Source organism: Magallana gigas, chromosome 1 (assembly GCF_963853765.1).
Source record: "Magallana gigas chromosome 1, xbMagGiga1.1, whole genome shotgun sequence".
NCBI lineage: Eukaryota > Metazoa > Mollusca > Bivalvia > Ostreida > Ostreidae > Magallana > Magallana gigas.
In genome coordinates this window covers 15,207,679-15,222,073 of record NC_088853.1, presented here as the reverse complement: position 1 = coordinate 15,222,073, position 14,395 = coordinate 15,207,679, and the positions used below count along the sequence as shown (strand labels likewise).

At 34.2% G+C, this 14,395-nt stretch overlaps 1 protein-coding gene across 1 annotated transcript; it reads right to left on the bottom strand.

Moving 5' to 3' along the window:
• Positions 1 to 2,173: 2,173 nt before the first annotated feature.
• Positions 2,174 to 14,222, bottom strand: LOC105321448 (TBC1 domain family member 15). Its single transcript, XM_011419709.4, has 9 exons — positions 14,072 to 14,222; positions 10,820 to 11,807; positions 10,355 to 10,458; positions 9,600 to 9,732; positions 8,845 to 8,926; positions 8,421 to 8,511; positions 7,806 to 7,954; positions 4,767 to 4,911; positions 2,174 to 4,303 (listed from the first exon to the last, which is right to left on the bottom strand). The coding sequence occupies exons 1-9, from the start codon at positions 14,086 to 14,088 to the stop codon at positions 4,147 to 4,149; spliced, it is 1,866 nt and encodes a 621-aa protein (XP_011418011.3). The 5' UTR covers positions 14,089 to 14,222; the 3' UTR covers positions 2,174 to 4,146.
• Between the last annotated feature and the right edge of the window lie 173 nt (positions 14,223 to 14,395).

The following is a 14,395-nucleotide window of genomic DNA, read 5'->3' as shown; positions in this document are numbered from 1 at the left end:
ATTTGTTGTACAAATCTTTATCCCTTTCTCTCCCCCTCTCTCTCTTTCTCTCTCTCTCTTTTTCTCTCTCTCTCTCTTGTGCTACATCTCTCTAATTTCTCTCTCTCTTTCAAGCTAAGCAGGGAAAAACTTATGTGACCTTTAATATACATGTACTGGGTATTTCTTCTTAAAGAATGTCAATACCTAAATGTATGTTTTGAGAATTTGTGTGTTAATAACAAAAATAAGCATTACAACCAGATCTTCATTATGAAATGAAATAACAGGAAGTTATTTAGCGATGATGAGTTTAAATGCAAATATGTATTATACATAGATTCTATAGAAGATCTGGACATCCCCCCCTGGGAGGAAATCAATGAGGCCACAGAAAAGTTCAAAAGCCATCCAGCCAGTCACACAGTATGAACAGAAGATAAACAGAACAGAAGATAAACCTTGATTCATGTCAACCATGTATCAGAGACCGAATTAAGTGAAAGTGCTTTCTGGAAAATGCAGCTCTACTTGGGAACTTCATCCTGAATTTGATGGATGCGAGCTTTATGTTTTTAGTAATTATAAAATCACATGCACTGAGACAATTATAAATATAGTTAAATTTTTAACTATATAAACATCTAATCCAATTACAAACTAAACTTGATATTTAATTTAAAAAGAAATATTAAATTGGTATTCTTAATTATATGCCTATGTACTTTTATTGAAATCAATTAGTTATAGTTTGATCTACAATACAAGATCAATTTTTGACACCAATTAATATACATGTATTTGCTGCTTAAAAAATACACAAGGGGCACCGACAGAACAGACAGACAAAAAAAACAAAAAAAAAAACAAAACTGTTATTTTGAATTAAATAAAAAAAAACAAAAACTCTTTTTTACTTGATATCGAGTTATCAACTTAGAAAATTTTCGCTGATCATCATCGGGACTGAGCGATAGTCGAGTACTCGAGTACTTGTTAACATCCGTAATATTTACGTAAAGTATAACATGTTTCAATGCTTATTTAATTTAAGATTATCGTATTTTGCTTATTGCTGTTTTTTCTTTCAAATGCAGGAAATTGGAACAATCTTCGGGTACCATGTAAAGGTTTCAATTAAAGAGAAAAGAGGAACGTTCCTCAAGATTCTTTGTGAAGATTTCAGTTGTAGTGAAAAGAGGAACGTTCCTCAGATGACTTGTCAAGATTTCTGTTGAAGTGAAAAGAGGAACGTTCCTCGGATTCTTTGTGAAGATTTCTGTTGAGGTGAAAAGAGGAACGTTCCTCAGATGAATGTAGAGATTTTAGTTTAGGTAAAGAGGAACGTTCCTCTGATGCTTCATAAGTTTTTATAAGAATAAGAGGAACGTTACTCATTTTAAATATGTCTGTGTAATGCATTTAAATGTCAATGATTCAGGAAAATTCCATGAACTTTGACTTATAAAGGCTTATTTTTGGCAAAAAGGGGTGTAAATGGATGCAGATATGAAAAACAGGGTCAAAAAAAAGGAATTTTGATTTTCCTTTTTTGATTTGGATTGTGTTAATTATGCACTTAATATTTCTTTTAAATTCAGTGGAATTTCATGTCATGTAACAGTCAATCTTTCATTTCTACAATCTTTTAGGGGTATTAAGACAGCATTATTCAATGCAGTATTAGATTCATGCAAATTGGATTAAAATTCAATGCAACAATTTATTAATTAACTTTATTGTTCAAAGCTTAATCAACATATCAAAATTTCTGATTATACATACAAATAAACATAAAATTATTTTTCAAACAATAAAGGTTTTCAAATTAACTAATTTCTGTAATTAAAATGTTCTAATTAATCTCTGAACACTGAAAGACAATGGCACATTTAAACTAGACATACATGTACTATATGTTCTCAATTACACAATTCATAAAACTGAACAAACTTTAAACTCACATTTTCTAATGGCACATTTAAAATGAATAAACAATGTACTCACATTTACAAATGGCACAATTATACTCGATAAATTCACCAGACTTTTTAAAATTTCTCCCCTCTACCTAACTTGACCCTGCATTTGTACATTTATAAATATTTTGGGTTTTTTGTACCTCATGTACCATTGATATTGTCTGAGGGAAATAAACATCCATTCGGTTTAGGAAACAAATAGACTAAATTGGTTGTAATATGGCTCTTCAAGAAATTGCTGGTTTTCCCTTATTTTCCACCTTTTTGCTATTTTTTTTTTTTTAGATTTTTACAAATATTAACAGTATAACAAAACAGGTCAACTAAACTTTTCTCCAACATTTATAAAGTAACTTAAACATTTGATTATATGTACATGTACTTTCAAAAAGAAGATGGGTGAATAAGGCGTGTAAAATCCCCATATGAGGATGATTAGAAACTGCAAAATTAAAATATCATTAAATCTGAGATTTTTTAAAAAAATTATTAAAAACAATGTATATTTAACGAAACATCGGTTTGTTACCCTTAAATATTTTAAATACTTGCAATAGGTTGATTTAAACTGGCGTATGCGTGTCAAAACCTCCAAATAGTGTCATTTTTTATAACTTCATTATCTTTTCTTTTATAGAGTGGGTTTGAGCTCCATATGTTTGTTATAGTCTTAATGAGGTTTAATGGAATTTAAACTGATTTTAATCAATAAAAATGTGGAGAGATGACCCACTATACTTTAAAAATGTCATGTTGTAGCCCAACAATTGAAAGTTTTAGAAAAATAATACAAGTCCGTGAATTCGTGGCCAACGTCTCATATAGCATTTAAACAACACACTTTGTTGTGAATGAAATGGCTCAGTGGTTAGAGCACCAGACATTAGGTAAATTATAGAACTTGAGTTTTTAGGCTGTGAGTTCAATACCACCAAGACTTAAGGATTTTTTTTTCGTATCGTTTTTTGAAATATTTCAAACTGAATATAGTTAGAAATTGCCCTTTTGTAAACTTGTATTATAACATATCAAATATATTTAATTCATTAAAATGATAAATTTGAAGTTGTATTTTACGACTAAACCAAATGGGCAGTTATGCCATCTTATTCCCCCATCTTCTTTATTACACATAGTTTCAGTATCATGACTTCAAGAATATTTTACTTAATATTGCATGTATACTCAACTGTTCTCCCCAAGTCTTCAGAAAGACAATTTTAAATACATTAGATGATAAGAGCTACAAGAAATTTTGGCAACATACCAGTACATATGTATTTATATACCAAATAAAATACAACATAAGGAAACAACCAATATTTTGCATTATGATGTACAGTAACAACTGGTGTTAATGGAAAATTTATATAACTATATATATGTTTTTAAAACATGTTTCTTTTCTACACACCAACTTCTGTTGTAAATATTTCATGAATCTCTGATCCAAAAACAAGGGAACTGCATTTAAATGAACATGTTAAATGGATTTGAAAAAATGACCAAAGATAAAAAAGTATAAATGTTCGAATTATAAATGCCATACATCTATGATGAACATATTCTATTCAATCAATAAGGAATTCAAGGTAATTCCAAACTTGCAAACTAAATACAGGAAAAAAACAAACTTTATACAGTAATTTTTTTCCTGAATGTAGAGTTTGTATTATAGCATTTGATCAAAGAATAATTAACACTTGAAACATGTTGCTTTTTTTAAACACATCTAAAAAAAAAAGTTTAAAAGTCAATTGTTTACAGAAAGAGTGTTCACTCTTACAAAAAAAAAATTAATACCAGCAACAGACCCAATCTGGTGTCTGGCTTTAAAAAGAACTTTTATCAATATCAGACAGAACAAACTCTCTCTCACTCACATCAAGCCTGTACTCAAAACAGTTTCCAATTTCAAAATGTTATCTCATTTTCTCTCTCTCCTTTTTCTCTCTCTCTCTTTCTAATATCTATACATTACTAAAAATATCTCCAATTTCAGATTTCTTGGACCCCCATCACTACATTTGAACCCAGAGAACCATCACTACTCCCATCCCTCACCCTCAGACTCTTTACACCCTATCTAACTCCCTACACTCTACCCCCCTCTCCTGTTCCCAAACTCTACTCCATGTCTGACTCCCTCCCCTGCACACTACCCCTCACCCCCTCCTTTGACCTTCTACCCCACATCTGACCCTGCCCTGAGTCGTGCCCTGATAGCCCGGGCTGACAGTGGGGTCTCCACCATGAGGAAACTGTCCTCCACACTCTTCTTACAGTATCTGTAGAACAGGTCCGCCGACTTCAACAGGATCTCATCTAGATTAATCGTCAACCTGCATCGAGAGAATTGTTTTGGTGTTTATCATTGATACTGTTGAATAAGTAGCATTAATCTTGGCATATTCATACATCGACATCATTTAATAGCATGTAAATCAATTATATTGGGGAATTATTTGAAAACGTTGAGGTTAATCCTATCAAGTTTTGTCAACTTTTTCCAAGTTAATCTGAAATTTGTTTACAATAAAAAAAATACATAGTGTTTGAATATTCACTGAGGAGATAAATTCATTGGTGGATTGTTCCAATTATATCGGATTCCACGAAAATTGAGTCAACTACTAATTCTAATGATTTAATTGTATTTCAGAGAAAAAACTTGATGCCCATTTCTTCATTTCTAATCATGACCAAATACATATTCAAATTTAATGTCATAATGCTCAGTCAGCAACCCTATGTATTTTTCATTGATTGTAATAGCAACATATTTTGGACCCCCTCGAAACTTACCCATTGATGACAGAGTAAACGGCCGCTGTGTCTGTACACTCCATTAGGTCTGGCCTACACTCCTGTAGTAGGGCCACACACATAAACAGGTCAAAGGTGTAGTGACACTCAACATCTGTTGGGAGGGAGGAACGTGACACGCCCCCTAGTTTAAACAAAACAACAATCTAGTTATTTGTTTACAATTCTTCAGATTTTAAAATGAAAGTAGCATGATGAGGAATGGGACACACCCCCTAGTTGAAATAACAAGAGGCCCATGGGCCACATCGCTCACCTGAACAGCAGTTCCTTGTAACATTACATTTCGTAGCATATGCTTTTTCTATTTTAAACATTGAACCCCTTTCTGGGGACCCAGTTATGGTCCGAGGTTTATGGTTGGCTTGAACAACATAAATAGTAACATAGGAATGAAAATGTGAAGCACTGCGGTGGGACCGCACGTACACAACCTGAAAAACTGAACATAGCAGAGTTCCACTTCAAGAGGAATAACTCTCAGACTGTACAGAACACAAGAAAGATAACTCTTGGTTCCACTACATTAGAGTTTACACAATTTGAGGATCCTTGCATAGTAATCTCACAAACTGTAGCATTATAGTTCTCGAGAAAAACTTTTTAAAAACATCTTCAATATATCTTTCTATGTTAAACTTTGAACCCCTCTTGGGGCCACAGTATTAGTCCAGTGCTAAAGTTTTAATTATTTGGAATCTACATTATTTAAGGATGCTTGCCTAGTTATCTCACAAGCTGAAGCATTATAGTTCCCTAGAAAAAGATTTTTCAACATTTTCCCTCTATATTTCTATGCTAAACTTTGAACACCTCTTGGGGCCCCAGTATTAGATTGAGATCACGGCTTTTATAATTTCGAATCTACACTATTTGAGGGTGCTGACGTAGTTATCTGACAAATTGATGCATTGTAGTTCTCGAAAAGAAGATTTTTAAACATTTTCCATATATACCGGTACTTCTACATTTAACTTTAAACCCATCTTGGGTCTCTAGTATTAGTCCAGGGGTCACTATTTTAAAACTGTCGAACCTTCATTATCCAAGGTTGTATGCATGATAGTAATCTCACAAATTGAAGCATTGTAGTTCTCGAGAAGAAGTTTTTTAACATGTTACCTTTATATTTCTTTAATAAATTTTGACCCCATCTTGGGGCCCCAGTATTGGTCCGGGGGTCACGATTTTACCAATTAGGAATCTACATAAGCGAAAGATGCATGCATAGAAATTCCACAAACTAAAACATTGTAGTTCTTGAGAAGAAAATTTTTCAACTTTTCCTTTATGTTTTTTAAAATGTTTAAATTTTGAACCCTTCTTGGTGCCCATCAATTGTCCGGGAGTTACAATTTTTTGAATCTACATTATTTAAGGATGTACATGTATGCATAGTAATATCCCAAACAGTTGCACTATAGTTCTTGAGAAGAAGATTTTAAAACATTTTCCTACATATGTTAAAATCTAAACCCCTACTGGGGCCCCACTTTTTGTTCGGGGGTCACGATTTTTACAATCTTCACTATGTATACAACCTTTTGTGTATGTATTGGCATTTTTGGTGAAGTGGTTCTTGAGAAGAAAATTTTTAAACATTTTTCATATGTAGTTCTATGTTAAACTTTGAACCCCGCCTGGGGCCCCAGTCTTGGTCCGAGGGTCACGATTTCTACAATTTAGAATCTTCATTATACATACAAGCATTTGTGTAAATATTGGCATTTCTGGTGCAGTGGTTCTTGAGAAGAAGATTTTTTAAACATTTTCCTATGGTATTTCTATGTTAAACTTTGAACCCCGCCTGGGGCCCCAGTCTTGGTCCGAGGGGCACGATTTTTACAATTTAAAATCTTCACTATATATACAAGCTTTTGTGTAAATATTGGCATTTCTGGTGCAGTGGTTCTTGAGAAGAAGATTTTTTTAACATTTTCCTATGTATTTCTATGTTAAACTTTGAACCCCGCCTGGGGCCCCAGTTTTGGTCCGAGGGTCACGATTTTTACAATTTAGAATCTTCACTATGTATACAAGCTTTTGTGTAAATATTGGCATTTCTGGTGCAGTGGTTCTTGAGAAGAAGATTTTTAAAAAATTTTCCTATGTATTTCTATGTTAAACTTTGAACCCCGCCTGGGGCCCCAGTTTTGGTCCGAGGGTCACGATTTTTACAATTTAGAATCTTCACTATATATACAAGCTTTTGTGTAAATATTGGCATTTCTGGTGCCGTGGTTCTTGAGAAGAAGATTTTTAAAGACATGCGCCCTAAACTTACTGTTTCGCAATTATCTCCCTTTTGAAAAGGGCTGTGCCCTTTATTTTAACAATTTATAACCCCCTTTCCATAAGGATGCTTTGTACCAAATTTGGTTAAATTTGGCCCAGTGGTTTTTGAGAAGAAGTTGAAAATGTGAAAAGTTTACAGACGGACGGACAGACAGACAGACGGACGGACGGACGGACGGACGGACGACGGACAACGGGTGATCAGAAAAGCTCACTTGAATCTTCGGTTCAGGTGAGCTAAAAAAAACACTCAAGTTCAGATTGTAAAAATGAAAGTAACATGATGAAATGCGACACACCCTCTGATGTCAGTAACAATATTACTGGAGAGAGAGGAATGGCACACACCCTAGTTTAAACAGACCGACAATCTAGTTATTTGTTCACAATTCTTCAGTTTGTAAAATGAAAGTAGCATGATGGGGAATACACCACACCCCCTGATGACAACAACAGAACTAGGGTTTCATTATTATTCATAGAAACCAATTTTTGTGTATATTTGATGATAACTTGATCTGTAACAGTAAATCAGTGTTCTTTGAAGTCCAATATCTGATAATATATTGTATTGATAAGACCATTTTCACAAACATATGCATCTTTGAAACTGCAAAATTAATTTTACTTAATGCACAAAATTTGGTGCCCATGAATATTATTGAAAACACAGTATGTTGTATACATTGACTCTGTGAAATCTAATTTAATTTGATTTCTGACCTTGATTCTCGAATTCTTTTTTGAGTTCTTTTCGCCGAGTCTTCTCAGCCTCCATCGATGTCAACTCGAGATGGTGACTGCTCAGGATCTCAAAACATCTCAGCGACTCCATGAAGGAAAACTCTCGCTTGAAGCCGAGTAGTAGCCACCTACCAAAACACAGAAATTACAACAATCTTTCTAGTATACCATTGTTCCTGATTTCTCCGTCACATTTTCCCCTGTCCTTTTCTCTCTTTCTCTTCCTCTATTTTACAGAGAAAGAGAGATAGAGAGGGGTAGAGAGTGGGAGGGTGAAAGCAAGAAATAAATGAAGTTATATTTAATATATTTATTTTCAGTAAAGACTAATGTCAGCCAATTTTAGATTTTAAATGGTTTCATTTTCAAAGTAAAATGAATCATTCCAAACTCTAGTCAAGTGATAAATTAAATGTAGTTTTCATACTTCATTCAAAATCAGTCTGAGATAAAAATAAGAAAAGAAGGGTAGAAGTAAGAAATAAATAAATTTTTTTAGTTGAAGTTCCTTACTTTTCTCAACTGAAAATGTAGTCCATTAATCATTCCAAATCATTCAATGGTAAAACAAAATATGACCGTCAAGTATTTTACCTGTGACAAAAGAGAAGGTCCCCAAGGTCATTGGCCCTCAGGTGTTCTAACAGGGAGGGGTCCATCTCTTGTAGAAGCAGCACCACCAACTCTATAGCAGACCAATCAAAAACCATGTTACAAAATAACAAATATCATACCAATCAAAAACCATGTTACAAAATAACAAATATCATACCAATCAAAAACCATGTTAAATAATAATAGAACATATCAAACCAATAAAAAATCTGTTACATATTAAATACATACATATCAGACCAATGAAAACTCATATCACAAAATAATAACATATTTTAAGACCAATCAAAAACACTGTTATGTAATGATAACACATACCAGACCAATAAAAATCCATGTTCTAAATTATATATTATTACAAGGTTAAATAATTCATTATTCTGTCATCATGATAGCAACTGACCTATTTTGCTGACCATTCCTTCTTCGGTAAACTCATGCTGAATCTTTTGGAGATAATTCCGGAAACACCAGTAAGCCTCCACCTGAAAAATGGAAGTTAATTTCCTGTTATCTAGGCATAAGTATCATTTGATTTTTACTATTTTGTATATTGAATGATATAAAGCTAATGTGTGCGCATTGTAAGATAATTGTTTGTGGTGGCTAAATGTGGATTTAATAAACACCACTTGATCAACTGACTAGTACATAATAGACTAAAAAAGACTAAGTTAAAGCTGAACACCACCATACATCCCTACAACCCCTATATAAGCTGAAGACCTCTTAACAGTTTAAAGTATATCGCTGTTGAGGTCTCACCTGTGTGGACGTACACTTTGCCTCTAGGTATTACTCAGTTGCAATGAAAATATCAAGTTTTACATACTATTTTCAAGCCCGGAAGATACTAACATCAAACTAACTGGTCAAAATATAATTTACAAACAGAATACACACATAAAATAAAAATTAAATGCATAAAATCCAAAGACTGCGTAAGGAATACTACATGTTTGCCATGAGTTTCAGGTGTGCAATCGGGTGTAACAAAATCGAAGGGTTTACAGTAAAACGCGGAATAATGAAGTAAAATTGCCCATCCATGGGACTTCCTTATAACCGTGTTTTACTGTATATACCAGGTACTTGTGTGACAGTGCTTATTTATGAGTGGTGTTCAGCTTTAAACTCTGTACTTGAGCAATAACAAACCTCAGAGTCAAAGACAACTAGGAACTGTGCCAGTATGTCGTTCATGCCCTGGGCGTAGCCAATCATTGGGTGGAATGCCACAAACGTCAACAAGATGTTGCGCAATACTGTTAGACTTGGATTCATTGTGCCTCTGAGAAGGGAGAGAACCCAGGTGTTCAATAGAAAACAACACAATTTTAAGTTATTGTTATTCTCCAAGTTTTATACAGAAAATAACACATAAATAAAAAAATTCTCATAATTAAAAGTTTATTTGAAGTGAATTTCATATGAAATGCATTATTATATGATCTGCAGAAAAAATTAATTTGAAGAGCATTTTACATATTAAATTATGTTGTGAAGTGAATATGACATAATTTTGTCAATATATCTTGAAATGAACTTCGTATGAATGCTCTACACATTCATCTCCAGACCTGATGAGTCCAGAGAGGAGATACTGAGTTGAAGTATACAGATTTGCTATATTTATATGACAAGACGAAAGGCAGGTAAACACAGACTTCTGTATACAGGGAAATAATTGCCCTTTATTTGTAGTTTTGCCCCTTTAGCCGTCATTGTCAGTGGGTGAATTTAAGACCGGGCGAACTCAAATGTCTCAAATGATCTCTCTTTAAACAAACTGCAGTGTCTGGGGGAATTCAAGATGGGGGCAAAACTGTTTGCTATTGTAGAAGGGTAAAAATTATATGGGGCAAAAAATATCCCTGAATACAGTAATCAAATTAATAAATCCAGATACTGACTTGAAGTACTCTAGATCTCTGTCTGTTCGGGGAACGTCCTTGTCAATGACCCGGAGGTGATTCCACAGATTTCTCACATCAATCTTCTGTCTGTTCACGTACACCTACAAATCAAACCAAATAAAACAAATGAACTGCTGTATCATGTGTACATCCTTTTTTTTGTATATTATAACATTTTGCAAAATGGGGAAAAACCTTTAGTTTTTTTTTTTTAAATCGAGCTCTGTAAGAACTGTGTACAAAATGGAAAAAACGGATTGTCAAGAAAATATCTGAATACACTGTGTTGCAGAGGGCAAATATTGTCAAGATACATTTGTTACAGGTAACAGTTTACAATACGTTGAATTGTTGAGATTATCTTAAAACAGATATCCTCTCAATCACATTGAAATCTCAAAGAGTACCATGCATATTTTAACTTAAAATAACCTCAATAAAACACAAGAGTTAACAGTTGACCTGAGCTTGAATCTTCATAAAGTCCATTTTCTGCTGCATCTCCGGAGACGACACATCAATGGACTGGAAATTCTTGGAGAGGACTTTAAAGTCCGGAGTTTCCGCCTTCATTTTGCCGTCCATCAGCATCTTCTCCATCATCTCGTACTCGGATATGTGATCTCCGGGGCTGTGATCCGGACTCCGGATAGTGTTGTTCTGGTCCTCGATCTGATAGCGAGCCACAAGACCCTGCTGTAAGAGGGTGGCTCCTGGATGCGCGTTTAGTACAAGCATCGTCTTCCAGCGAGACTTCATTTCATGGTACTTCATTATGTAGTCTAACAAAAGTTCTTCTCTCTCCCGCGATGTCGATGTGCAAGGGTAGAGTCCAAAAAGAAATTGCCATGCCTCCTTCCGAATATCTGGTTCCACCCCACCCATGAATATACACTTCCTAAACGCATGTTCGTCGACAAGTCTGCCATCTTTGTCAAAAAGTTTTTTGAACACTTCTGCACACAGAGGATTTCCTCTCCTTTGAACAGGAGTCGGTAAATGTTCAACATCATCATCTGGAGGTTCATGCACATTCACTGATAAAAAAGTAGGTTTTTTGGCTGCATAAGAGCCTAACATTTGACTCACAGGCTTGTCCTTAGAACACATGCATTCTGATTGGTCCACTTGATCATCACTGTTTTGTACACTCGATACTGATTGGTCACATGAACATGAGGAACAAGAAGGGGTGTCTTGATGGCCTTTGGTGAGGTCTTCTTCATTTGGCACATTGCTGTTTTGACTAGAGGTTTTATCATCATTGCATAAGTTCACAGATTTGCAGTCTTTGTCAGTCTGACTTTCTTTGCTGCCTACCACTGATGGAACAGGCTCTAATGTAGAAACTTTGGGGTCAGGTTGGAGTTTCCCTGGGGGAGGTTCTTCCGTTTTGTTGGCCATGTCAGGAAAGTCTATAAACTCAAAGGAATCGTCCGCACTGCATGGCCTATAAAACAGAATAAAAAAAAAATTAGATCTCTCACTTTTGGCATTGAAACTTAAACAGTTCTTGAAAAAGAATAAATTGCTGAGTGATATAGCTCAACAAGCACAGGGAGAAATGGACAAGGAATGTTGGTGGCCTATTACCCCATACTATTTGTTTTATATTACATTATGGTAATACAAAACAGTATTCGAAAAACAATCATATCCAAAAACCTTGGGCAGTTCAAATGTTAACCTGATGCGAATTTTTCAAATGCCTAAAAGAAGAGTGTATATAAACAAATAAATGCAGACGATAATACCAAAATGATAAGAGGGTACCACAGGAGGTTTGTATGCCGGACAAAACCAAAAATGAGACCAAGTCATGATTTGAAAAACAGGATTCACTTAATATCGAGCATAACTGATCGACAGAACCACCTGGCTCTAAAAACTGAACTGGTCTTACCAATGCAATCCACCCAACTATATTTTCTTTGCATGCAAATGTCAATATCCAAGGTTCTTACCCACTGTAAGAGTCAATCAATAATTGTGATCAGCTTCAGCCGATCACAGTTGTGTTCATATGAGGCACCCGGCAAATGCTTCCACGTGCGCACACATTCCACTTGCATAAGTAGTTCTTATAAAAACTTGAAGTTTCGTTTAGTATTTATATAACATTCTACTCAGTTTTATTTCAATTCATTTACCTTAAGAGATGCAAACATACATAAAATACAGTTCGACCTGTTAATTCAAAAATGCACATTTTGTCTCACGCGTAAGAATTTCGATTGAAAGATTCATTCAGTAATGCAGTTGACCTCAATGAACTGACCTAAACCATAAGAAGATGCTCCATGAACTGACCTCGATCTATTGATGTTGCATAATAGTAGCTAGGAATACGTTATAATGCGACCTCTATTGCAATAAAATATAATGATGGCATTCAATGTTTTTCAGTCACATTAAATTATTTTAATACAACTCTTTCTTTGTATACGTGTTAATGCTCTTTGAAGAGCCCTACTCAGTATTCTGAAGAAGAAGAAGAAGAAGATACATTAACATTAATTTTGATAATTAAGTTAAAAACATAAAACTAGACAAGGAGTTTATGAACGGCTTTCCCCAAATTTATTTCAAAATTAAATTTGTTGAAGGTTTATAATGATGAAAATATGGTGTACAGATTCAAAAAATATTCTATATTTTGTAAAAATACAGTACTTTTTTAATTATTTTACATCAAACTGATCATGTTGATTGCTTCTAGCTATCAATACATCATTATTGCCGATCATTCCTTTAAATTTAGGAATACTTGTTTTGTTATTTCCAGGGGTTTGCACAACACCAAATATTAATGGTTGAGAGAAATGAAGATGAACCATAAAATGATTTGAATCTCTAGTCAGGTGCAGAACTAACTGACTTTTTATGTATGTGATATCTAAGAACTTCTTTCAATATCAGAGGCATATATGAATCTCTTCTTTCAATATCAGAGGCATATATGAATCTCTTCTTTCAATATCAGAGGCATATATGAATCTCTTCTTTCAATATCAGAGGCTTATATGAATCTCTTCTTTCAATATCAGAGGCTTATATGAATCTCTTCTTTCAATATCAGAGGCACATATGAATCTTTATATTATCTTGTCCCCCTGGCTACTTATATATTTTAAAACAAAATCAGGTTATTTTTGGATATAAAAACTTGCACCTGGCCTCAGGCTACCGGATTAGCAGTGCATTTATTCTATCAAGAGCATGATGCACTTAATCATAAAATCAACATTTGATCAGTCTACAGATATTTCAGGGCAGAACATGTTGAAATTCCCATAAATCTGATATATTGTAATGGACAATAATTAACATTTTCTATAATAAAAATACGATATTTAAAAGATAAATATTAGGCCTATAAGTAAGGTTTATACCAATATCTGTACAACGCGACGTGAATGTGATATTTCGGTGCACTCAAAACTAGTAACTAATGCATAATAAAATCAATGATATATCCGTCTGGGTCCTGATTTAGAATAATCTTATTATAGAACACATGTGTACGCAATGGTCACGATTATGAGCTATAAAATTTGCATACAAAAGCCCATTGATCAGCTGTTTACAACGACCGAAAATGGGGCACCTGAGGCTCTCAATTCCTCTTGACAAATCTTGCGTTGTAAATACAACTTCTGCTTTCACAGTTCGGTGCTTCTTTCACCATGAAACACAATCACTCCTCGATATTACCTCTCTAAAAGATCCATCTTTTCATCGGCGAGCGGGGACTTCTACCTTCTTCTGTCATCATCCGTCATTTGAGCAGTAAATACACGACTCAATCTGATTGGACAAAAAACTATTTCGCTATTTTTCTGAAGTTTGATAAATCCTTGTGATGTGTTAAACTTTTAAAACTAGACCAATAACATTTGATTCTGATTCTTAGTAAGAACGATGTTCTATTTAAAAAAAAATTTTGTTATTTTCAAAAATGAAAATGAAAGAAGACAGGCAGACAAACCAAGTTCCGCTTAAAAAAAGAAAGAAAAATCAAAATGCTCTAATGTTCAA

Bases quoted from the DNA above. Each gene is read 5' to 3' on its own strand.
- LOC105321448 (XM_011419709.4), bottom strand. The intron at 8,927-9,599 runs GTTTGTTATTGC...TCCATTTTTCAG, and splicing joins TAGTTGTCTTTGACTCTGAG to GTGGAGGCTTACTGGTGTTT. The intron at 4,912-7,805 runs GTCAGAAATCAA...TGTTTAAACTAG, and splicing joins AAAAGAATTCGAGAATCAAG to GGGGCGTGTCACGTTCCTCC.